Source organism: Pristiophorus japonicus, chromosome 2 (genome assembly GCF_044704955.1).
Source record: "Pristiophorus japonicus isolate sPriJap1 chromosome 2, sPriJap1.hap1, whole genome shotgun sequence".
Classification (NCBI taxonomy): Eukaryota; Metazoa; Chordata; class Chondrichthyes; family Pristiophoridae; genus Pristiophorus; species Pristiophorus japonicus.
The window spans coordinates 14,462,796-14,488,864 of NC_091978.1; the positions used below are offsets into that span (position 1 = coordinate 14,462,796).

General features: G+C 49.7%; 1 protein-coding gene across 2 annotated transcripts in view; it reads left to right on the forward strand.

The window, feature by feature from the left end:
* LOC139236012 (RING finger protein 145-like) overlaps positions 1-26,069 on the forward strand; it is a 48,564-nt gene that overhangs the window by 16,738 nt on the left and 5,757 nt on the right. For both annotated transcript variants that reach the window (XM_070866791.1, XM_070866792.1), the window contains 6 exons: positions 6,816-7,051; positions 11,857-12,035; positions 13,948-14,088; positions 17,414-17,596; positions 23,133-23,280; positions 25,119-25,475. In XM_070866791.1, the coding sequence (XP_070722892.1) occupies positions 6,816-7,051; positions 11,857-12,035; positions 13,948-14,088; positions 17,414-17,596; positions 23,133-23,280; positions 25,119-25,475 (1,244 nt within the window). The remainder of the gene's footprint in view (positions 1-6,815; positions 7,052-11,856; positions 12,036-13,947; positions 14,089-17,413; positions 17,597-23,132; positions 23,281-25,118; positions 25,476-26,069) is intronic.

The following is a 26,069-nucleotide window of genomic DNA, read 5'->3' on the forward strand; positions in this document are numbered from 1 at the left end:
TGTGTGGCCGCGCGGCACGTCCGCCCTTAAAAGGGAGGGTGCGCTGCCGTGGTCGCCATCTTATTTTAATTGTCGGCCTGGCCACGGGTTCGGTCAGGCCGCCAATAGGCACCCCCTCTTGCCCCGGCCGAAACCCACCCCTGGTGGCCCAGTGGACCTAACTATACCCCCTGCAGCGGCCCTCCCCTTTAACCTGAAGTGGAGGGACGTTGTGACATCATCAGCGCGCCGCTGATGACCCAGAGCGATGGCCGCCCCGCTCCAGCGGCACCTCCGTCCCTCAACGTCGCCCTGACCTGGAAATAAACATAGAAACATAGAAAATAGGTGCAGGAGTAGGCCATTCGGCCCTTCGAGCCTGCACCACCATTCAATGAGTTCATGGCTGAACATGTAACTTCAGTACCCCATTCCTGCTTTCTCACCATACCCCTTGATTCCCCTAGTAGTAAGAACTTCATCTAACTCCTTTTTGAATATATTTAGTGAATTGGCCTCAACAACTTTCTGTGGTACAGAATTCCACAGGTTCACCACTCTCTGGGAGGTGAATATCGGTCCAATCTCTGCCTCGTGGATTGGGGCGCAGACAGACCGAAGGAATGGGTGAGTGCCCTTACTTTCTGGTCGGGGGGGCAATTTCTGACCCCTACATGTCTTGCGCTACAAACTGTGAACCGGATTTATTAAGAAGTGCAATTGAATCATAGAATCATTTACAGCACGGAAGGAGGCCATTTCGGCCTATCGTGTCTGCACCGGCCGACCAAGAGCTGTCCAGCCCAATCCCACTTTCCAGCTCTTGGTCCGTAGCCCTGTAGGTTACTTAGAAACATAGAAAATAGGTGCAGGAGTAGGCCCTTCGAGCCTGCACCACCATTCAATGAGTTCATGGCTGATCATGCAACTTCAGTACCCCTTTCCTGCTTTCTCTCCATATCCCTTTAGCCGTAAGGGCCACATCTAACTCCCTTTTGAGCACTTCAAGTGCACATCCAAGTACTTTTTAAATGTGGTGAGGATTTCTGCCTCTACCACCCTTTCAGGCAGTGAGTTCCAGACCCCCACCACCCTCTGGGTGAAAAAACTTCTCCTCAAATCCCCTCTAAACCTACGAATTACTTCAAATCTATGCCCCCGATTGTTGACCCCTCTGCCAAGGGAAATGGGTCCTTCCTATCCACTCTATCTCGACCCCTCATAATTTTATACACCTCAATAAAGTCTCCCCTCAGCTTCCTCTGTTCTGAAGACAACAACCCCAGCCTATCCAATCTTTCCTCGTAGCTAAAATTCTCCAGTCAAGGCAACATCCTCGTAAATCTCCTCTGTACCTTCTCTCGTGCAATCACAAACTTCCTGTAATGTGGTGACCAGAATTGCACACACTACTCTATTTATGGCCTAACTAGTGTTTTGTACAGTTCGAGCATAACCTCCCTGCTCTTATATTCTATGCCTCATCTAATAAAGGCAAGTATTCTGTATGTCTTCTTCACCACCTAATCTACCTGGCCTGCTGCCTTCACGGATCTGTGGACACTGGACCTAAGCAAAAAGAAAGAAAGACTGACTTGCATTGATATCGCGTCTTTCACGACCACTGGACATCTCAAAGCGCTTTACAGCCAATGAAATACTTTGAGTGTAGTCACTGTTGTAATGTGGGAAACGCGGCAGCCAAATTTCACACAGAAAGCTCCCACAAACAGCAATGTGATAACGACCAGATAATCTGTTTTTGTTACGTTGGTTGAGGGATAAATATTGGCCAGGACACCGGGGATAACTCCCCTGCTCTTCTTCGAAATAGTGCCATGGGATCTTTTACATTCACCTGAGAGCAGACGGGGCCCCTTTTAGACAGCACCTCCGACAGTGCAGCACTCCCTCAGCACTGAATGAGTGTTGGCCCAGATTTCTGTGCTCAGGTCCCTGTAGTAGGACTCTAACCCACAACCTTCTGACTCAGAAACAAGAGTGCTACCCACTGAGCCACAGTTAAGCGAGAGTAAGTTTAGCAGATTGCACTTAGTTACTGAACTTTACTCGACTCAGCGGGGTTAATTTGAGTTTGGGCGATAAATCGGGTGACGTCGACTCAGTCACCCGTTAGAACATCTCTCTCCCATTTTCATTTTCATTGACTTCACCCAGAGTCACAATTACCCCGAGTCAACGCTCCCTATAATCTGCGGGGGCTGCGCAGTTCTCGGCTTTTGCAACGTTAAGTTTCGCGCAAGTGAGAATGGGCTGCACCGCCCCTTAAAGGGGCAACGCATTCAAAAAAACAAGGCAACTTTTCCCCCAGTGTAATAATCATCATAGGCAGTCCCTCAAAATCGAGGGAGACTTGCTTCCACTCTTAAAATGAGTTCTTAGGTGGCTGAACAGTCCAATATGAGAACCGCAGTCCCTGTCACAGGTGGGACAGATAGTCATTGAGAGAAAGGGGTGGGTGGGACTGGTTTGCAAAATGAAATGCTCAGCAGGTCAGGCAGCATCTGCGGCGAGAGAGAGAGAGAGAGAGAGAGAGAGAGTTGACGTTTCAGGTCTGTGACCTTTCATCAGAACTCGAGTCATTGACCTGAAACGTTAACTCTGTTTCTCTCTCTGCAGATGCTGCCGTAACCTGCTGAGTATTTCCAGCATTTTCTGTTCCTATTTCAGATTTCCAGCATCTGTCGTATTTTGCTATTGGCCCCCCCCATAGCCCTGTTTTAAAATAATAAAAGTCCCGGGCACTTTCTGTCATATTTATTTTGGTCCCACCTCTCTGATGTGAAGTTTCTCAGTGAAATTGAACAGTCACCCAGTTTTCCCCTCAGTGTTATTGAAGACCGGTCCATTCATGTCCGTACTTTGGCTGCTGCTCCGGACACGAGCCATTCAATCCTTCTCTGCTTTTCCCCTTCTTTTGTTCTCTCTATCCCTCCCTGACCACTCTCTCCTATCATCGTGCCTCCTTTCATCTCACCTCTCTCGGACACATTGCCCTCCCAATTCCCTACCCCAATCCTTCCTTACTCTTTGACCTTCCTACTCTCCTGCCGCCATCCCAGGCTCGACTCATAAGAACATAACATAAGAACATAAGAACATGGAACAGGAGTAGGCCATCTAGCCCCTCGAGCCTGCTCCGCCATTCAACAAGATCATGGCTGATCTGGCCATGGACTCCGCTCCACTTACCCGCCCGCTCCCTGTAACCCTTAATTCCCTTATTGGTTAAAAATCTATCTATCTGTGATTTGAATACATTCAATGAGCTAGCCTCAGCTGCTTCCTTGGGCAGAGAATTCCACAGATTCACAACCCTCTTGGAGAAGAAATTCCTTCTCAACTCGGTTTTAAATTGGCTCCCCCGTATTTTGAGGCTGTGCCCCCTAGTTCTAGTCTCCCCGACCAGTGGAAACAACCTCTCTGCCTCTATCTTGTCTATCCCTTTCATGATTTTAAATGTTTCTATAAGATCACCCCTCATCCTTCTGAACTCCAACGAGTAAAAACCCAGTCTACTCAATCTATCATCATAAGGTAACCCCCTCATCTCCGGAATCAGCCGAGTGAATCGTCCCTGTACCCCCTCCAAAGCTAGTATATCCTTAAGTAAGGTGACCAAAACTGCACGCAGTACTCCAGGTGCGGCCTCACCAATACCCTGTACATTTGCAGCAGGACCTCCCTGCTTTTGTACTCCATCCCTCCTAGATAAGCCCACAGCTTCCCTCTGTGCCTCTCTTGGCATCCTACGAAGGGCCCAATGAGGCTCTCGTCGCTCCTCACGAGCAGCAACCCCAACTGTCCCGTCCTACTCTCTTACTGACCTTCCCGCCCAGCTCACCTGTGGGGGCTAATGTCGCCAATCTCCTCCCCGCCCCTCCCGCACCAAGCGCTGACCCTGTGGATGCTGGCAGTGGGGCAGCCATCACCGACCCTCTCCGCATCTCGCTCCAGAACGTCTGTGTGTTTGCGAACAAGGCCCTCGCCATCAATGAGTTTATCGTGGACGCTGGCATTGATATCATGGCCCTGACGGAAACCTGGTTGAGGGGTGATGACACCTTACCCTTAATTGAAGCCTCCCCGCCTGGCTATACCTTCCACCACTTGCCCCGCCCAGACCGCCGTGGTGGCAGTGTGCCTCTGATCACCAAATCACACCTTGGTCTGTCCCCCTACTCCTCCGGCACTTTCTCCTCCTTTGAGCATCTCACCCTACTCCATCCCTCTCACCTCTCATTTACCATCCTCACTCACCCAAATACCACAAAAATGTTATCACCGGGATATCTTCACTTCTTTCCTCCCTCAGCCTCTGCACCGAATGACTTCTCAGCCTCAGTGATTTCAACCTCCATCGTGCTCTCTCTCCTCTGAGTTCACAAGCCTCCTATCCTTCCTTAATCTCTCCCTCCGTGTAAGCCTCCCCAACCCATATTCACGGCCACCCCCTCGACCTTGCCATCTCTCGTGGCCTCGCTACTCCCATCGTGTCAATCACAGATAAGGCCATCTCTGACCACTTCCTTGTATCACTCTCCACTCACATCCCCCTTCTACTCCCCCACCCCAACCCTGCCTCCTTCTATGTCCGCCCCTTGAAAAAAAACTCCAAGTGCACTTATGAACTCCCAACTGTCCAGTCTTTGGCTGTCCGTTCACCATGACCTTTCTGCAGCTACCGATCTGCTCAATCACACCCTCACCTTTGATGCCCGAGTCCCTGTTAAAACAATGACTCTCTCTCACCCTGGTACAGCCCTGGTCTTCGCTCCCTTAAGGCCAAGGAACGCAGACTTGAACGGATGTGGCGGACAACTGGTTTAGCCATTCACCGCCAGATCTGGCTGGAGCGCATAAAACACTATCGGGTCCTGCTCTCGTCTGCCAAAATTGCTCACTATTCCAGGATCATTCTGGAATGTAAAGATAAACGCCGGCATCTATTCTCCACTGCTAACCGTCTATTTAAACCCCTATCCCCAGAAGGAGATACTGCGGGGGGGGGGGGGGGGGGGGGGGATGGTGACTAGAAGCTTGGTCAAGGAGGTAGATTTTAAGGAGCGACTTAAACACGGTGGGCGAGGTAGAGAGATGGAGAGGTTTGGGGAGGGAATTCACGAGGTAAGCCCTCTACGGCTGAAGGCACGGCTGCTAGTATTGGCCCGAAGGGAGTGGGGGATGTGCAGGAGACCAGAGTTGGAGGAGCTCAGAGATCTGAGGGTTGTGGGGCTGGAGGAGGTTACAGAGATGGGGAGGGGTGAGGCCATGGGGGGATTTGAATAGCAAGATGGTTTGAACAACAGCTGTGGGTTGGGATGCGTTATGAAGAAAGCAAAAAACACCGAGCAGGATTACATTACTTTGTCAGCTGTGGCTCAGTGGGTAGCACTCTTGCCTCTGATTCAGAAGGTTGTGGGTTCAAGTCCCACTCCAGGGACGGGAGCAGAGAAATCTAGGCTGACACTCCATCGCAGTGCTGAGGGAGCGTTGCACTGTCGGAGGTGCATTCGATAAGGTGCCACACAAAAGGTTACTGCAGAAGATAAAGGTACGTGGAGTCAGAGGAAATGTATTAGCATGGATAGAGAATTGGCTGGCTAACAGAAAGCAGAGAGTCGGGATAAATGGGTCCTTTTCGGGTTGGAAATCGGTGGTTAGTGGTGTGCCACAGAGATCGGTGCTGGGACCACAACTGTTTACAATATACATAGATGACCTGCAAGAGGGGACAGAGTGTAGTGTAACAAAATTTGCAGATGACACAAAGATTAGTGGGAAAGCAGGTTGTGTAGAGGACACAGAGAGGCTGCAGAGATTTAGATATGTTAAGCGAATGGGCTAAGGTTTGGAAGATGGAATACAATGTCGGAAAATGTGAGGTCATCCATCTTGGAGGGTGGGGGGGGGGGGGGAGAGAAACAGTAAAAGGGAATATTATTTGAATGGGGAGAAATTACAACATGCTGCGGTGCAGAGGGACCTGGGGGTCCTTGTGCATGAATCCCAAAAAGTTAGTTTGCAGGTGCAGCAGGTAATCAGGAAGGTGAATGGAATGTTGGCCTTCATTGCGAGAGGGATGGAGTACAAAAGCAGGGAGGTCCTGCTGCAACTGTATAGGGTATTGGTGAGGCCGCACCTGGAGTACTGCATGCAGTTTTGGTCATCTTACTTAAGGAAGGATATACTGGCTTTGGAGGGGGTACAGAGACGACTCACTAGGCTGATTCTGGAGATGAGGGGTTACCTTATGATGATAGATTGAGTAGACTGGGTCTTTACTTGTTGGAGTTCAGAAGGATGAGGGGTGATCTTATAGAAACATTTAAAATAATGAAAGGGATAGACAAGATAGAGGCAGAGAGGTTGTTTCCACTGGTCGGGGAGACTAGAATGAGGGGGCACAGCCTCAAAATACGGGGGAGCCAATTTAAAACCGAGTTGAGAAGGAATTTCTTCTCCCAGAGGGTTGTGAATCTGTGGAATTCTCTGCCCAAGGAAGCGGTTGAGGCTAGCTCATTGAATGTATTCAAATCACAGATAGATAGATTTTTAACCAATAAGGGAATTAAGGGTTATGGGGAGCGGGCGGGTAAGTGAAGCTGAGTCCACGGCCAGATCAGCCATGATCTTGTTGAATGGCGGAGCAGGCTAGATGGGCCTACTCTTGTTCACTAGGTTGATTCCATTTGCAGAATCAACGTAGTGAACCTTCTCGTTCTTTCAATGCAAGACTTTTAGCAGTAAGGGTTGGAGGTGTCGGGTGTGCATCGCCCCCTTGCAATAAGCCTCGACTGTTTTTGTGCCCCTAGGTCAGCTCCTGGTATCTGCTCTCTGCTCATACTTCGTGAAGACCAAGCCCTTCTGGATGTTCTCGGCTCACCTGCTGCCCCTGCTGGCCAGGCTCTGCATGGCGCCCCTCAGCGCGCTGCTGCTCCTGAACAAGTTTGCCATGGTCCTCACCAGCCTCGTGGTGATCTACTTCCTGCTCTGCAACATGTTTCTGCCCTACCCCCTGGCCAATTCCGCCTTCCGAGACTTCCTACAGGTAGGCCTGCTCCTCACCCCTAGCTTGCTTACGGTGATGGCAACATCTGCTTGGGTCGACAGAGAGAGAAACTGTTTCCTCTGGTGGGGAATGAGTCCAGAATAAGGAGGGGGGGTGGGGGGTGTGGGGGGGCATAACCTTAAACTTCGAGCCAGGCCATTCAGCGGCAATGTCAGAAAGCACTTCTTCTCACAAAGGGTGGTGGGAACCTGGAACGCTCTCATCAACAACTTGCATTTTATATAGCACCTTTAATGTAGTAAAACGACCCGAGGCGTGATTATCAGACAAGAATTTGACCTCGAGCCGCATTATGAGATATTGGGACAGGTGACCAAAAGCTTGGTCAAGGAATACAAACATAAAATGCGGGAAATTTCAACAGGTCAGGCAGCATCTGTGGAGAGGAAGCAGAGTTAGCGTTTCGGGTCGATGATCCTTCGTCAGAACTTGGTCAAGGGGGTAGGTTTCAAATAGTGTCTTAAAGGTGGAGAGAAAACTGAAGAGGTTTAGGGAGGGAATTCCAGAGCGTAGGGCCCAGCCAGCTGAAGGCACGGCCACTGATGGTGGCGCAATTAAAATTGGGGATGGGCAAGTGGCCAGAATTGGAGGACTGCTGAGATCTGGGAGAGTGGTGGGGCTGGAGGAGATTACAGAGAGAGAGAGGGAGAGAGAGAGAGAGAGAGAGAGGCTATGGAGGGATTTGAAAATAAAGATGACAATTTTAAAATTGATGCATTGGAGGACCGGGAGCCATTGTAGGTCAGTGAGCACAGGGGTGATGGGCGAGCGGGGCTTGGTGCGAGTTAGGACATGGGCTGCCGAGTTTTGGATCAGCTGAAGTTTATGGAAGATAGGAGGCCAGCCAGGAGTGCATTGGAATAGTTAAGTCTAGAGGTAACTGTTATATATGCAGACTATAGATATACTCTCTGTGTAGTCACTGTATAGTTGCATAAGATGGAGACTTGTTACCTGATGTACTATCAATAAGGTTTACACTGTGTATATACTATGCTGGCACCACTAGAGGGTGCAACTGGTGGAGACCGGGGTTTCCCGTCCCTGTGGCAGAGGCTGTCACCCAGAGGACATTGCGGTGGGAGACCTGAGGGTCACCTGCATAGTTGTGCAGGGCCCAGTATAAAAGGCTGCCCACCTTGCTTGTGCCTCACTCTGGAGTTACAAGTAAAGGACCAAGGTCACTACAGTTTGAGTACAACACATTGCCTCGTGGAGTCATTAATTAGTGCATTACAGACATAACAGTAACAAAGGCATGGACGAGGGTTTCAGCAGCAGAGGAGCTGAGGCATGGGCAGAGTCAGTCGAGGATCCGGAGGTGAAGATAGGTGGTCTTAGTGATGGAGAGGAATTGTGGTTGGGAGATCATTACATGGGGTATACAACACACAAACAGGCCATTCATCTCGGGGTCAACTATGACCAAGGTTGCGAATGGTCTGGCTCAGCCTCAGACAGTGACCAGGGGGAGGAATGGAGTTGCTGGCCGGGGAACGGAGTTTGTGACAGTGGCAGGGACCGAGACATTGGCTTCGGTCTGCCCAATAGTTATCCAGCACTGCATAATGGACAAGCGGTATGACAAATTAGCGACAGTGGAGGGGTTGAGGCAGGTGTTGGTGAGACGATGTGGGAAACTCGGCAGGCAACTTGCGCACAGCAAGCTCCCACAAACAGCAGTGTGATAACGACCAGATAATCTGTTTTAGCGATGCTGGTTGAGGGATTAAATATTGAGCCAGGATACCAGGGATAATTCCTCTGCCCTGCTTCGAAATAGTGCCGTGGGATCTTTCGCTTCCGCCCGAGAGGGTAGAAGGGTTCTCGGTTTAACGTCGTATCTGAAACATGGCACTTCTGACAGTGCAGCGCTTCCTCAGTACCACCCTGAAGTGTCGGCGTGAATTATGTCCTCAAGTCTTTAGAGTGGGACTTAAACCCACGACCTTCAGACTCTCAGGCGAGGATGCTGCCCATTGAGCCAAGGCTGATGCCCAAGTGTGAGGTAGACTTCTCAAAAGGAAGATCGGGTGGTGGGGAGTTAGGACGCTGTAGCAATGTTGGCCTTAACATTAGAACATAAGAAATAGGAGCAGGAGTTGGCCATTCGGCCCCTCGAGCCTACTCTGCCATTCAATAAGATCATGGCTGATCTGATCATGGACTCAGCTCCACTTCCCTGCCCGCTCCCCATAACCCTTTACTCCCTTAGCGCTCAAAAATCTGTCTATCTCCGCCTTAAATATATTCAATGACCCAGTCTCTACAGCTCTCTGGGGCAGAGAATTCCACAGATTTACAACCCTTAGAGAAGAAATTCCTCCTCACATCCGTTTTAAATGGGCGACCCCTTATTCTAGATTCCCCCACGAGGGGAAACATCCTCTCAGCATCTACCCCGTCGAGCCCCCTCAGAATCTTACACGTTTCAATAAGATCACCTCTCATTCTTCTAAACTCCAATGAGTATAGACCCAACCTGCTCAAACTTTCTTCATAAGTCCAACCCTTTCACCTCAGGAATCAACCTCGTGAACCTTCTCTGAACTGCTTCCAATGCAAGTGTATCCCTGCTTAAATAAGAAGACCAAAACTGCACGCAGTACTCCAGGTGTGACCTCACCAACGCCCTGTACAGTTGTAGCAGGACTTCCCTACTTTTATACTCCATACAAAGGTTATCTGCTCAACATGGCCTGAAAGGAACGAATTAGTCCTGTCGCCTCTGTAGTGCATTTACACGTGCTCGGGGCATTACCGGGATTGCCCCACTCCAGTTAGGATGGGCATCCTTTAGTCACTGGGCGGTGAAAGGAGATGGGATGTGCTCCAGGGATGGGCAGGACATCAGTTGGAGGATTGAGAAAGGGGAGGTGTGGTTTCCAAAGGGGCACCTGGCCCAGGACTAGAGATGGTTGGGGCTATTTGTTGGGACAGATGGAGTATAATGTCGGCAAGTGTGAGGTCATGCACTTTGGCAGAAAAAAAATCGAAGAGCAAGTTATTATTTAAATGGAGAAAGATTGCAAAGTGCTGCAGTACAGCGGGACCTGGGGGTACTTGTGCATGAAACATAAAAGGTTGTATGCAGGTACCGCAAGTGATCAAAGGTCAATGGTATCTTGGCCTTTATTGCAAAGGGGATGGAGTATAAAAGCAGGGAAGTCTTGCTACAGTTATACAGGGTATTGGTGAGGCCACACCTGGAACACTGCGTGCAGGTTTGGTTTCCATATTTACGAAAGGATATACTTGTTTTGGAGACCGTTCAGAGAAGGTTCACTAGGTTGATTCCAGAGATGAGGGGGTTGACTTATGAAGAAAGGTTGAGTAGGTTGGGCCTCTACTCATTGGAATTCAGAAGAATGTGAGGTGATCATATCAAAATGTAAAAGATTATGAGGGGGCTTGACAAGGTGGATGCAGAGAGGATGTTTCCACTGATGGGGGAGACTAGAACTAGAGGGCACGATCTTAGAATAAGGGGCCGCCCATTTAAAACAGAGATGAGGAGAAATTTCTTCTCTCTGAGGGTTGCAAATCTGTGGAATTCTCTGTCCCAGAGAGCTGTGGAAGCTGGGTCATTGATATATTTAAGACAGAAATAGACATTTTCTTAAACGATAAGGGAATAAGGGGTTATGGGGAGCGGGCAGGGAAGTGGAGCTGAGCCCATGATTGGATCAGCCATGATCATATTAAATTGCGGGGCAGACTTGAGGGGCCATATGGCCTACTCCTGCTCCTATTTCTTATGTTCTTATTCTTCTGAACGCCAATGAGTGTAAGAACATGAGAGGTGATCTTATCGAAACATAAGATAATGAGGGGGCTCGACAAGGTGGATGCAGAGAGGATATTTCCACTCATAGGGGAAACTAAAACTAGGGGACATAGTCTCAGAATAAGTGGCCGCCCATTTAAAACTGAGATGAGGAGGAATTTCTTCTCTCAGAGGGTTGTAAATCTGTGGAATTCTCTGTCCCAGGGAGCTGTGGAGGCTGGGTCATTGAATATATTTAAGGCGGAGATAGACAGATTTTTGAGTGATAAGGGAGTAAAAGGTTATGGGGAGCGGGCAGGGAAGTGGAGCTGAGTCCATGATCAGATCAGCCACGATCTTATTGAATGGCGGAGCAGGCTCGAGGGGCCAGGTGGCCTACTCCTGCTCCTATTTCTTATGATATGAAGAGAGGTGGGGGGCAGTGGAATGGAAGGCAGTGGACCTCGCTTGAGCCTCACAAGGAATGTTGTTGTGAAGTTTCCTTTCGGGAAGGAAATCTGCCGCCCTTACCCGGTCTGGCCTATATGTGACTCCAGACCCACAGCAATGTGGCCAATCAGTTGTGCAAGGCGGCTCACCACCACCTTCTCGAGGGCAATTTGGTGTCATGTATGCACCTGTGGGCATGCTCACAGGCTGGGACAGCTGTTGAGTTGGGAGTGGCTTAGCCAATCACATGATGTTCACAAGACTCAATAAAACCCCAGCCAGCTGGGTTCGGGGGACCCACGACTAGGCGTGCAGTTGTGAGCCTGGTGGATGAACTGGTAATGTGTAGCGTGATTGTTCAACCTTTTGCGAATAAACCAACTAGTTCTTAATAGCGATGTGTTGCAATAAATTCTTAAGCAAAGAACCCACGGAGCAAATACATTGCGTTAGGGATGGGCAACGGGTGCTGGCCTTGCCGGCGACGGCCACATCCCATGAACGAATAATTAAATAATGGTGGGGGTGGACTCCTCACGGTGAGCCTGTTTTTTTTTGTTGTGCGCAGGAGAACGAGCCTTACAGACTGCTGGACGTGGGGATCATGCTGTGGAACGAGCTTGCCATACCGGCCCTCTTCACGACCTTCTGGCTGGTGCTGTTTGTCGCTGAGATCTACTTCTACCTCACATCGAGCAGCCAGCCCCCGGCATCCCAGGAGGGCCTGATCTTCGCCTTCCTCACCAGGTACTGTTGGACCTGCGGGTCTTCACGTGTTAAAGACTCTCGTTGATCGGGTACCGTTTCGGCTGTTTGCCGATTCGCTCCTTGATTTCTCCCGAAACAAAAAAAAAAGTCTTGCGTTTCTATAGCGCCTCAGGACGTCCCAAAGCGCTTTGCAGCAAACGAGGTACTTTTCTTTTGGAGTGCGGTCACCGTTGCACTGCGGGACCTGCGGCAGCCAGTTTTGCGTACAGCAAGCCCCACAAACAGTAATGAGATAATGGCCATGGGACCTGGTCCAAATGGCCACTTGTCACATGTTGATCTTATCGAAACGTATAAGGTTATGAGGGGGCTCGACAAGGTGGATGCAGAGAGGATGTTACCACTGATGAGGGAGACTAGAACTAGAGGGCATAATCTTAGAATAAGGGGCCGCCCATTTAAAACTGAGATGAGGAGGAATTTCTTTTCTCAGAGGGTTGTCAATCTGCCTCGGAGAGCTGTGGAAGCTGGGTCATTGAATAAATTTAAGACAGAGCTCGACAGCTTCTTAACCGATAAGGGAATAAGGGGTTATGGGGAGCGGGCAGGGAAGTGGACCGGAGTCCATGATCGGATCAAATGGCGGAGAAGGCTAGAGGGGCCGTATGGCCTACTCCTGCTCCTTATGTTCTTATGTTGGTCGACCGATCTGATCGAATGTGGAAGGCAGCACAGCCAAACCTCGATCCTGCATTCACTGGAGATACACAAACAGCGAGGTTTCAATCAGGTCTCAATTCATAGAATTGGGAGTAGGAACCTGGGCTGTTTTTAACCTCCGCACCCAGCAACTCTAATCAGCTAAAAATAAAAAGACTTGGGATTTCTATCGCGCCTTTCGCGACCACCGGACATTTACAGCCAATGAAGTACTTTTGGAGTGTAGTCACTGTTGTAATGTGGGAAACGCGGCAGCCAATTTGGGCTGATAAGTGGCAAGTAACATTCATGCCACACAAGTGCCTGACAATGACCATCTCCAACAAGCAAAGAGTCCAACCATCTCCCCATGATACTCATCGGCATTATCATTGCCGAATCCCCACCATCAACAACCTGGGGGTCACCATTGACCTGATTCTTAACTGGACCAGCCACATAAATATTGTGGCTACAAGAGCAGGTCAGAGGCTGGGTATCCTGCGGCGAGTGTCTCACCTCCTCACTCCTCAAAGCTTTCCCACCATCTACAAGGCACAAGTCAGGAGTGTGATGGAATACTCTCCACTTGTCTGGATGAGTGCAGCTCCAACAACACTCAAGAAGCTCGACACCATCCAGAACAAAGCAGCCCGTTTGATTGGCCCCCCATCCACCACATTAAACATTCACTCCCTCCACCACCGGCGCACCGTGGCTGCAGTGTGTACCATCTACAAGATGCACTGCAGCAACTCGTCAAGGCTTCTTCGGCAGCACCTCCCAAACCCACAACCTCTACCACCTAGAAGGACAAGGGCAGCAGGCACATGGGAACACCACCACCTCTAAGTTCCCTTCTAAGTCACACATCCTCCTGACTTGGAAATATATCGTCCGTTCCTTCATCATCGCTGGATCAAAATTCTGGTACTCCCTCCCTAACAGCACTGTGGGGGAGAACCTTCACCACACGGACTGCAGCGGTTCAAGAAGGCTGCTCACCACCACCTTCTCAAGAGCAATTAGGGATGGGCAATAAATATTGGCTCAGTTTTTTTTTAAGTGAGCCGGCACATGTATCCTTTTGTGCTATAACTTTCGATCATTCTATCCCGCCATAATTTGTGTTTAGTGTTTAGTGAACTCTCTTCCTGCACTCGCTTTAAAGTATCTGGCGCTCAGGTAGAGTTGCATGGACCTTGTTGGATGTTTGATGCCTCTTTGACCTCCACCCTTTGACCTCTTGCAGTGTGGCCGGATGCTGCGTTACCCCGTACTCCCTGGTAGGCCTGACCTTCTCGGTCTCCCGCCTGTCGCTGGGCTTACTCACCCTGTCCAAGTTTTACCTGCAGGGATACGCAGCCATTGTACATGGTAACCTCATGCACAGGTAAGGGAATCTTTGTTTCTGTTCATTCACGGGGTGAGTGGTGTCGATGGCAAGGCCGGCATTTTATTGCCCTCGAGAAGGTGATGGTGAGGGCAGTTAAGAGTCAACCTTGCTGTGGGTCTGGAGTCACATATTGCAAAGTGCCGCAGTACAGCGGGACCTGGGGGTACTTGGGAATGAAACACAAAAGGATAGTATGCAGGTACAGCAAGTGATCAGGAAGGCCAATGGTATCTTGGTCTTTATTGCAAGGGGGACAGAATATAAAAACAGGGAAGTCTTGCTACAATTATACAGGGTATTGGTGAGGCCACACCTAGAATACTGCGTACAGTTTTGGTTTCCATATTTACTAAAGGATATACTTGCTTTGGAGGCAGTTCAGAGAAGGTTCACTAGGTTGATTCCGGAGATGAGGGGGTTGACTTATGAGGAAAGGTTGAGTAGGTTGGGCCTCTACTCATTGGAATTCAAAAGAATGAGAGGTGATCTTATTGAAACGTATAAGATTATGAGGGGGCTTGACAAGGTGGATGCAGAGAGGATGTTTCCACTGATGGGGGAGACTAGAACTAGAGGGCATGGTCTTAGAATAAGGGGCCACCCATTTAAAACTGAGATGAGGAGAAATTTCTTCTCTGTGGGTTGTAAATCTGTGGAATTCGTTGCCTCAGAGAGCTGTGGAAGCTGGTACATTGAATAAATTTAAGAACGAAATAGACAGTTTCTTAAACAATAAGGGGTTATGGGGAGCGGGCGGGGAAATGGAGCTGAGTCCACGATCAGATCAGCCATGATCTTACTGAATGACGGAGCAGGCTCGAGGGGCCGTATGGCCCATTCCTGTTCCTATTTCTTATGTTCTTATGTGCCAGACCGGGCAAGGATGGCTGATTTCCTTCCCTCATTATGATAGGCAGTCTCTCGAAATCGAGGAAGACTTGCTTCCACTCTAAAAGTGAGTTCTCAGGTGACTGAACAGTCCAGTACAGGAATTACAGTCTCTGTCACAGGTGGGACAGACAGTGGTTGAAGGAAAGGGTGGGTGGGGAGTCTGGTTTGCCGCACGCTCCTTCCGCTGCCTGCGCTTGTTTTCTGCATGCTCTCGGCGACGAGACTCGAGGTGTTCAGCGTCCGCTTGGATGCTCTTCCTCCACAAAGGGCGGTCTTTGGCCAGGGACTCCCAGGTGTCGGTGGGGATGTTGCATTTTATCAGGGAGACTTTGACGGTGTCCTTGAAGCATTTCCTCTGCCCACCTGGGGCTCGCTTGCTGTGCAGGAGTTCCGAGTAGAGCGCTTGCTTTGGGAGTCTTGTGTCAGGCATGCGAACAATGTGGCCCGCCCAACAGAGCTGGTCGAGTGTGGCCAGTGCTTCGATGCTGGGGATGTTGACCTGATCGAGGACGCTAACGTTGGTGCGTCTGTCCTCCCAGGGGATTTGCAGGATCTTGCATCGTTGGTGGTTTTCTTTCAGCGATTTGAGGTGTCTACTGTATATGGTCCATGTCTCTGAGCCATACAAGAGGACATTAGTGAACCGGTTAGATTTTTACAACAATCTGGTATTTTCCTGGCCTCCATTATTGACAGGAGATTTATTTAATTAACTGCATTTAAATTCCCCAGCTGCCGTGATGGGATTTGAACTCATGTCCTCCGATCATTGGTCCAAGCCTCTGGATTCCTAGTGCAGTAACATCACCACTATGCTTCCGTTCCCCTGAGGGAATGAGTGAGGCCTTGAGAACTTGCATGTCTACAGTCACTTTCACACAAAACTTGGAAGTATAGTGAACAGTGAGGAGGATAGTGATCGACTCCAGTAATAGACAGGCTGATGGAATGGGTGGACACGTGGCAGATGTAATTTTAATGCAGAAAAGTACGGAGTGATACATTTTGGAAGGAAGAACAAGGAAATATAAACTTAAATGGTAAAATTCCAAAGGGGGTACATAAACAGAGGCCTTGGGGTATATGTGTACAAATCGTTGAAGGTTGAGAATGCGGTTAAAAAAGCATGGGGGATCGTGGGCTTCATAAATAGAGGCATAGAGTACAAAAGCGTGAAAATTATGATGAAGCTTTCTGAAATACTGGTTAAGCCTCAACTGGGGCATTGTGTCCAATTCTGGGCCCCGCACTTTAGGAAGGATGTGAAGGCCTTCGAGAGGGTGCAGAAAGGGTTTACAAGAAAGGTTCCAGGGATGGGGGACTGGAGAAACTAGGATTGTTCTCCTTTGATCGAGGCGCTCAAAACCATGACGGGGTCTGGACAGAGTAGATCGAGAGAAACTGTTCCCATTGGCGGGAGGGTCGAGAACCAGAGGACACAGATTTAAGGCGATTGGCAGAAGAACCAAAGGCGACATGAGGGGAAACCTTTTTACGCAGCGAGTGGGGTTAGGATCTGGAATGCACGGCCTGAGAGGGTGGTGGAGGCAGACTCGATCGCGGCTTTCAAAAGGGAATTGGATAAGTACCTGAAGGAAAACAAATTTGCAGGGCTAAGGGGAAAGGGCGGGGGAATGGGACTGGCTGAGGTGCTCTGGCAGAGAGCCGACACGGGCTCGACGGGCCGAATGGCCTCCTTCCGTGCTGTAACCGTTCTATGATTCTATATCAATTGGTGTTTTTAAAAAATTTCTAGCCCAGTTTTCTCACCCAGTTTCCCTCCTCTGACTAGATAATGTTGATCCCTCACTAGACTGATTCCTGGTGAGAGACAATTGTCCTGTGAGGATCGATTGAGTAGACTGGGCCTATACTCTTGGGTTGAGAAGGATGCTGTGTGTGATCTTATTGAAACATACAAGACCCCGAGGGGGATTGACAGGGTAGATGCTGAGAGATTGTTTCCCCGGGCTGGAGAGTCTAGAACCGGGGGGGGACAGTCTCAGGATAAGGGGTCGGCCATTTCAGACTGAGATGAGAACAAATGTTTTCACTCCGAGGGTGGTGAATCTTTGGAATTCTCTACCCCAGAGGGCTGTGGATGCTCAGTCTTTGAGTATATTCATGACCGGTCGATAGACTTTTAGACTCGAAGGGAAAGTGGAGTTGAGGTGGAATATCAGCCATGATATTGAATGGCGGAGCAGGCTCGAGGGGCCGAATGGCCTATTCCTGCTTATAATTCTTCTGTCCTTTGTATTGACTGCCCTGTTGTATCTTCTCTCAGACAAACAGGTTAGGTGGGAGAAAATCAGAGACGCGTTTTGTGTCAGCATTTGCTATCAATTTCCTATCTCGCAGTTAGAGAAATGTCAGCACAGAGGCTTAACGTTACCGTCTACCTTGTGGTCATTTTTTTTTTTCCACACAGAGGCGTGACGGAAGGGGTGACATTTCTGCTGCTGGCTCTGCAGACGGACCTGATTAATCTGCACGTTCGACAGCGCACTTTCCTCCTCAGCATCATCCTCTTCATCATCGTGGCTTCCATCCTGCAGTCGATGCTGGAAATCACCGACCCGATTATCCTAGCCCTGGGGGCTTCCAGGAACAGGTCAGCGGCAGGTGGGGACGGCGGGGGGGGGGGGGGGGCGGGGGGAAACAAGCTCTCTGCAGGGTTACTCTGCAATCGGGACTTGCCAACGTTCTCTCACCGAACTTCTCACCCGTAGGGTGTTCGTTGCCCACTCTACTTTGATTCATGGGGATAAAGGGGTAAGCCACTTAGGACTGAGATGAGGAGAAACTTCTTCTCTCGGAGAATTGTGAACCTGTGGAATTCTCTCCCACAGAAAGTTGTTGAGGCCAATTTGTTCGATATATTCAAAAGGGAGTTAGATGTGGCCCTTCTGGCTAAAGGGATCAAGGGGTATGGAGAGAAAGCAGGAATGGGGTACTAAAGTTGCATGATCAGCCATGATCTTATTGAATGGTGGTGCAGGCTCGAAGGGCCGAATGGCCTGCTCCTGCACCTATTTTCTATGTTTTTATGTAAATCTTGGGAATTACAGGAAAGGACTCCATGTGACGCAAAGTTTAGGCTTAACCCAACTGTCAGTTTTATTACGCAAAAACCAACCAAAAATTACAGAACAAGACTTCTGAGAGAATTGACCGAAGACATACAATCACCCATCCACTTGGTTGCTGCTGTTGTCAATTGTAGGCTCGTGGTCATTTGTTCCTTGACCCGTTGTTCCTCTCCGATGTTCGCTCCGTCTCATCCTGCTTATCCTTCTGCTTCTCCTGTTCCGTTCTGATCTTCTGTTCTTCTCGTTCCATTGTTTTCTTCCTTCCGTTCCGTTGAGCTGCTCTCCGCTCGTACACATAGATCCATTTTATGAATAAATCTGCTGCTGGGCTGGGTTTTCCACTAATGCGTCTGGATCAGTCTCGATGTTTGTGGTGATCTGCTTGGACTGGCTGCGGTGATGGGTTTGGGTGGCTACAATTTGCACACTGAGTCGACAGGGCAAAAGATAACTCCGTTATCCAAAAATGCACGCCTTGTGGGATCCTTTGTTGTCCTGGTTTTTCGTAGACTTGTAGTCTCCCGAGGGAACTGTTTTTTCCACCTCCGGCCAATCAATCCAGGGGCTCCTCTGCACGATTGTATCAAACCCTTTGTCCCGATATATAATCGGGTCTAGCTCCTGACCACAGAGATTGTATCGATCGGTGATTAGTCACCACCTGCCCCAGGCTGGCGACCTTTTTTATGCTTAGGCAGTCCCAAAAGTTTCTTTTAACCATTTTTAGTTTGTGACACCTTCCTGTACCTTTTGTGTAAACCTTACACCCCCGGCCCCCGCCCGAAGGCCTTGATCCCATCCCAATTACCTTCCAATACCGCGTCCTGAGCGACCGATATTCTTGTCTGAACTTTGATGTCCGCAAGCTGTTCGGCAACCGGGGGCATCACAACCGTGCGCACTTTGGGGAGTTGCTGGGCAGCAGTCGGGAGCTTGGGATATTCCGCCCCGCCCCCGGCCGTCCTTGACTTTGGGGACTGAGGCGAGTTGTAGCTTTGGCTGAGCTGATGAAGCCTGGCAGGGATCAGGGATCGAATCTCGGATGATTCCTGAGAACAGAGCATGTGATTTTACTGCAGCGAGACTTCAGGAGTTGTCATTCACCCCCACCCCCCCACCCATCCCCTGAATTAGAGAAATGTCTGTCGAAGTTTCGGGCACAGGTTTAGGCCCATCGTGTCTGTTAGTTTAGGCTCTGGAGCAATGTACAACTAGTCCAACTCCCCTGATCTCTCTCCGAAACCCTGCCTCTTCCTCCGCTTCAAATATTTATCCATCTTTTCCTTGAGGTCATCCAACAGTCCCGCTCACCCATCACCCCCTGGGCTCGCTGACCTACATTGGCTCACGGTTAAGCAACGCCTCGATTTCAAAATTCTCATCCTTGTTTACAAATCCCTCCATGGCCTCGCCCCTCCCTATCTCTGTAATCTCCTTCAGCCTCACAACCCCCCGAGATGTCTGCGCTCCTCTAATTCTGCCCTCTTGAGCATCCCTGATTATAACCGCTCCACCATCGGTGGCTGTGCCTTCTGTTGCCTGGGCCCCAAGCTCTGGAACTCCCTCGCTAAACCTCTCCGCCTCACTTTCCTCCTCCAAGATGCTCCTTAAAACTGACCTCTTTGACCAAGCTATTTGTCACCTGCGCTAATTTCTACTTCTGTGGCTTGGTGTCAAATTTATCTGTTTTGTCTTCTAACAAAACACTTTGAAATGCTTTGGGACGTTTTACTATATTAAAGGCACTATATAAATAAAAGTTATTGTTAAAAGATGCTATGGTCTCTGCCTCAACCACTCCCTGTGGTAAAATATTCCATAGTCTCTAGTCTTGTCAAAAACCGGTTCGCTATCTCTGGTCTCCCTCAGATTCTGTTCATGGTCTTCTCAGGGACTGGTTCAAGATCTCCAGATTCCCTCAGCAAATGGCTCACGATCTCTGGTCTCTCTCAGGAACCGGTTTGTGATCTGCGGCCGACCTCCGGAACCGGTTCGTGATCTCCTTGGGAGTTGGCTCACCTTTCCCCAGTTATGGCGTGTAATGTGAATTGAATTTGACGGGACTGATCGCTCATTTCCGACTTGACATTTTATAGAATCATACAAACATAGAAAATAGGTGCAGGAGTAGGCCATTCGGCCCTTCGAGCCTGCAACGCCATTCAATGAGTTCATGGCTGAACATGCAACTTCATTACCCCATTCCTGCTTTCTCGCCATACCCCTTGATCCCCCTAGTAGAAAGGACTACATCTAACTCCTTTTTGAATATATTTAGTGATTGGCCTCAACAACTTTCTGTGGTAGAGAATTCCACAGGTTCACCACTCTCTGGGTGAAGAAGTTTCTCCTCATCTCGGTCCTAAATGGCTTACCCCTTATCCTTAGACTGTGTCCCCTGGTTCTGGACTTCCCCAACATTGGGAACATTCTTCCTGCATCTAACCTGTCTAAACCCGTCAGAATTTTAAACGTTTCTATGAGATCCCCTCTCATTCTTCTGAACTCCAGTGAATACAAGCCCAGTTGATCCAGTCTTTCTTGATATGTCAGTCCCGCCATCCCGGGAATCAGTCTGGTGAACCTTCGCTGCACTCCCTCAATAGCAAGAATGTCCTTCCTCAAGTTAGGAGACCAAAAGTGTACACAATACTCCAGGTGTGGCCTCACCAAGGCACTGTACAACTGTAGCAACACCTCCCTGCCCCTGTACTCAAATCCCCTCGCTATGAAGGCCAACATGCCATTTGCTTTCTTAACCACCTGCTGTACCTGCATGCCAACCTTCAATGACTGATGTACCATGACACCCAGGTCGCATTGCACCTCCCCTTTTCCTAATCTGTCACCATTCAGATAATAGTCTGTCTCTCTGTTTTTACCAACAAAGTGGATAACCTCACATTTATTCACATTATACTTCATCTGCCATGCATTTGCCCACTCACCTAACCTATTCAAGTCACTCTGCAGCCCCATAGCATCCTCCTCGCAGCTCACACTGCCACCCAACTTAGTGTCATCCGCAAATTTGGAGATACGACATTGAATCCCCTCGTCTAAATCATTAATGTACAATGTAAACAGCTGGGGCCCCAGCACAGAACCTTGCGGTACCCCACTAATCACTGCCTGCCATTCTGAAAAGTATCCATTTACTCCTACTCTTTGCTTCCTGTCTGACAACCAGTTCTCAATCCATGTCAGCACACTACCCCCAATCCCATGTGCTTTAACTTTGCACATTAATCTCTTGTGTGGGACCTTGTCGAAAGCCTTCTGAAAGTCCAAATATACCACATCAACTGGTTCTCCCTTGTCCACTCTACTGGAAACATCCTCAAAAAAATTCCAGAAGATTTGTCAAGCATGATTTCCCTTTCACAAATCCATGCTGACTTGGACCTATCATGTCACCTCTTTCCAAATGCGCTGCTATGACATCCTTAATAATTGATTCCATCATTTTACCCACTACTGATGTCAGGCTGACCGGTCTATAATCCCCTGTTTTCTCTCCCTCCTTTTTTAAAAAGTGGGGTTACATTGGCTACCCTCCACTCGATAGGAACTGATCCAGAGTCAATGGAATGTTGAAAAATGACTGTCAATGCATCCGCTATTTCCAAGGCCACCTCCTTAAGTACTCTGGGATGCAGTCCATCAGGCCCTGGGGATTTTTCTGCCTTCAATCGTATCAATTTCCCCAACACAATTTCCCGACTAATAAGGATTTTCCTCAGTTCCTCCTTCTTACTAGACCCTCTGACCCCTTTTATATCCGGAAGGTTGTTTGTGTCCTCCTTAGTGAATACCGAACCAAAGTACTTGTTCAGTTGGTCTGCCATTTCTTTATTCCCATGGATGACTTCCCCTGATTCTGACTGCAGGGGACCTACGTTTGTCTTTACTAACCTTTTTCTCTTTACATATCTATAGAAACTTTTGCAGTCCGTCTTAATGTTCCCTGCAAGCTTCCTCTCGTACTCTATTTTCCCTGCCCTAATCAAACCCTTTGTCCTCCTCTGCTGAGTTCTAAATTTCTCCCAGTCCCCAGGTTCACTGCTATTTCTGGCCAATTTGTATGCCATTTCCTTGGCTTTAATACTATCCCTGATTTTCCTTGATATCCACGGTTGAGCCACCTTCCCTTTTTTATTTTTACGCCAGACAGAGATGTACAATTGTTGTAGTTCATCCATGCGGTCTCTAAATGTCTGCCATTGCCCATCCACAGTCAACCCCTTAAGTATCATTCGCCAATTTATCCTAGCCAATTCACGCCTCAGACTTTCAAAGTTACCCTTCTTTAAGTTCTGGACCATGGTCTCTGAATTAACTGTTTCATTCTCCATCCTAATGTAGAATTCCACCATATTATGGTCACTCTTCCCCAAGGGGCCTCGCACAACGAGATTGCTAATTAATCCTCTCTCATTACACAACACCCAGTCTAAGATGGCCTCCCCCCTAGTTGGTTCCTCGACATATTGGTCTAGAAAACCATCCCTTATGCACTCCAGGAAATCCTCCTCCACCATATCACTTCCAGTTTGGTTAGCCCAATCTTTGTGCATATTAAAGTCACCCATGATAACTGCTGCACCTTTATTGCATGCACCCCTAATTTCCTGTTTGATGCCCTCCCCAACATCACTAGTTCTGTTTGGAGGTCTGTACACAACTCCCACTTATGTTTTTTGCCCTTTGGTGTTCTGCAGCTCTACCCATATAGATTCCACATCATCCAAGCTAATGTCCTTCCGAACTATTGCATTAATCTCCTCTTTAACCAGCAATGCTACCCCACCTCCTTTTCCTTTTGTTGTATCCTTCCTGAATGTTGACTACCCCTGAATGTTGAGTTCCCAGCCTTGATCATCCTGGAGTCACGTCTCTGTAATCCCAATCACATCATATTTGTTAACATCTATTTGCACAGTTAATTCATCCACCTTATTACGGATACTCCTTGCATTAAGACACAAAGCCTTCAGGCTTGTTTTTTTTCTCTGTGTGTGCGATTTGATTTTTTTTTCTTTCCTCCCGCCCCCCCAGGAGTTTATGGAAGCATTTCCGTGCAGTCACCATGTGCCTTTTCCTGTTGGTGTTTCCCAGTTTTATGGCCTACAGGATCGCCCAGTTCTTCGAGATGGACTTTTGGCTGCTGATCGTTGTCTCCAGCAGTGCGCTGACCTCTCTGCAGGTGGGTGGGTTAAAGGTCAATTTGGGGGGGGCATGGGGGGGTATTCTAGGGGTCAAGGGGTCATCCCTCGCGGTGACGCAGATCAACGCGCTTCAAGGAAACATGGGCAAATATTAAAATCGCTCTGGCGTTGGGCATTGGGGTAAGGGTTAGGCTGGGTTCTGGCTCAGGATTAGCTAGTCGGTTTGAAGAGAATGCGGATCAAGGACTTGCAACGTGATTGTGGGAAAAAAATCTATTGCCGTCCCCACCACTTTAAAAAGCGGGCAGTCGCTTATATCTGACGAAAAATATTTGGAAATGGGCATAATTTCAAACTCTGCAAATGACACGAAACTCAAGATAGTCGTAAACAGCGAGGAGACTTTCGGAGGACAGTGACAGACTGGGGAAATGGGCAGACACGTGACAGCTGCAGTTTAGCGCAGAGAACCGTGAAGTAATTTATTTTGGTAGGAAGAATTAGGAGCAGGGGGGTAGGCCATTCGGCCCCTCGCTGCTGAATCGCCATTTAATAAACTCGTGGCTGATCTTCAACCTCAAATCCACTTTCCCGCCCGTTCTCCCGATCCCTCGATTTCCCCTAGAGTTCAAAAATCTTATCGATCTCAGCCTTGAATATACTCAAAGACTGAGCTCCACAGTCCTCATCCCTCTGGGGTAGAGAATTCCAAAGATTCACCACCCTCTTGAGTGAAGGAATTTCTCCTCATCTCAGTCCTAAATGGCCGACCCCTTATTCTGAGACTGTGCCCCGTGGTTCTAGACTCTCCAGCCAGAGGAAACATCCTCCCTGCATCTACCCTGTCAAGCCCTCTGAAACGTATAAGATTCTTAATGAGATCACCTCTGATTCTTCTAAACTCCAGAGCGCATGGCCCCAGGGAGACGTGAATAATGTTATAAAAGATACAGTGCACTGTAGCCCTTTAGGGACTTTGACGTAATCTTGCTAGGCTAGCAGGAGCAGTCCCCACAACATGCTTACGGCACCCATTAAGTCCGTGGCATGTGAGTAGTTCTCAGTGCCAAACTCATGGACACTGCATTTAATGGGTTGTAGCAATGTTTTGATCAATAAAACATATTAACCTGTACATCCTGTTCCTCAAACATGACTTGAGGGCAAGGTTAAATACTAGGAATCCTATAAACACAATGCTGATTTAAAAAAAAAAATCATTCCTGAGATGTGGGCGTCGCTGGCGAGGCCGGTATTTATTGCCCATCCCTAATTGCCCCTCGAGAAGGTGGTGGTGAGCTGCCTCCTTGAACCGCTGCAGTCCGTGTGGTGAAGGTGCTCCCACAGTGCTGTTCGGGAGGGAGTTCTGGAATTTTGACCCAGCGACTTTGCAGGAACAGTGATATATTTCCAAGTCAGGATGGTGTGTGACTTGGAGGGGAACGTGGAGGTGGTGGTGTTCCCATGCGGCTGCTGCCCTTGTCCTTCTAGGTGGTAGAGGTCACGGGTTTAGGAGGTGCTGTCGAAGAAGCCTTGGCGAGTTGCTGCAGTGCATCTTGTAGATGGTACACACTGCAGCCACGGTGCGCCGGTGGTGGAGGGGGTGAATGTTGAAGGTGGTGGGTGGGTGCCCGATCAAGCGGGCTGCTTTGTCCTGGATGGTGTCGAGCTTCTTGAGTGTTGTTGGAGCTGCACTCATCCAGGCAAGTGGAGAGTATTCCATCATACTCCTTACTTGTGCCTTGTAGATGGTGGGAAGGCTTTGGGGAGTCTGGAGGTGAGACACTGGCCGCAGAATACCCAGCCTCCGACCTGCTCTTGTAGACGTTGAGCGCTAACTAGACACCTCGCTCGTGCTGAAACTCCTCTCTTGCAGGTGACCGGGACACTCTTCATCTACGGGCTCTTTGTGAGTGAAGACCTGTGGAGGGAGCCCATTGAGAACCTGGACGACATCATCTACCACGTGAACAGCGGGTGCCACGTGCTAGAGTTCCTGGTGGCGGTGTGCGTGGTGGCCTATGGGGCGCTGGAGTCGGTCTTCGGCGAGTGGAGCTGGATGGGCGCCTCGGTCATCATCGTCCACTCCTACTTCAACGTCTGGCTGCGGGCGCGCGCCGGCTGGCACAGCTTCCTCCTCCGCCGCGAAGCCGCCAGGAAGATCAACCAGCTGCCCCGCGCCACCCCGCAACAGATCCAGGACTACAGTGACGTCTGCGCCATCTGTTACCAGGTAGGGTGGGGGGAGTGGAGTGGAGTGGGGGGGGGAGGGAGGGAGAGTGGAGTGGAGTGGGGGGGGGAGGGAAAGTGGAGTGGAGTGGGGGGGGGAGGGAAAGTGGAGTGGAAGGGGGGGGGAGGGAAAGTGGAGTGGAAGGGGGGGGGAAGTGGAGTGGGAGGGGGGGGGAAGTGGAGTGGGAGGGGGGGGGAAGTGGAGTGGGAGGGGGGGGGAAGTGGAGTGGGAGGGGGGGGGAAGTGGAGTGGGAGGGGGGGGGGAAGTGGAGTGGGAGGGGGGGGGCAGTGGAGTGGGAGGGGGGGGCAGTGGAGTGGGAGGGGGGGCAGTGGAGTGGGAGGGGGGGGCAGTGGGGGGGGGAAGAGGAGTGGGGAGGGGGGCGGAAGAGGAGGGGGGAGTGTGGTGAGGGGGCGGAAGAGGAGGGGGGTGTGTGGTGGGGGGGGAGTGTGGGGAGGGGGGGGGAGTGTGGAGAGGGGGGGAGTGGGGGGAGTGTGGGGGGGGGAGTGGGGGGAGTGTGGGGGGGGGGAGTGGGGGGAGTGTGGGGGGGGAGTGGGGGGAGTGTGGGGGGGGGGAGTGGGGGGAGTGTGGGGGGGGGAG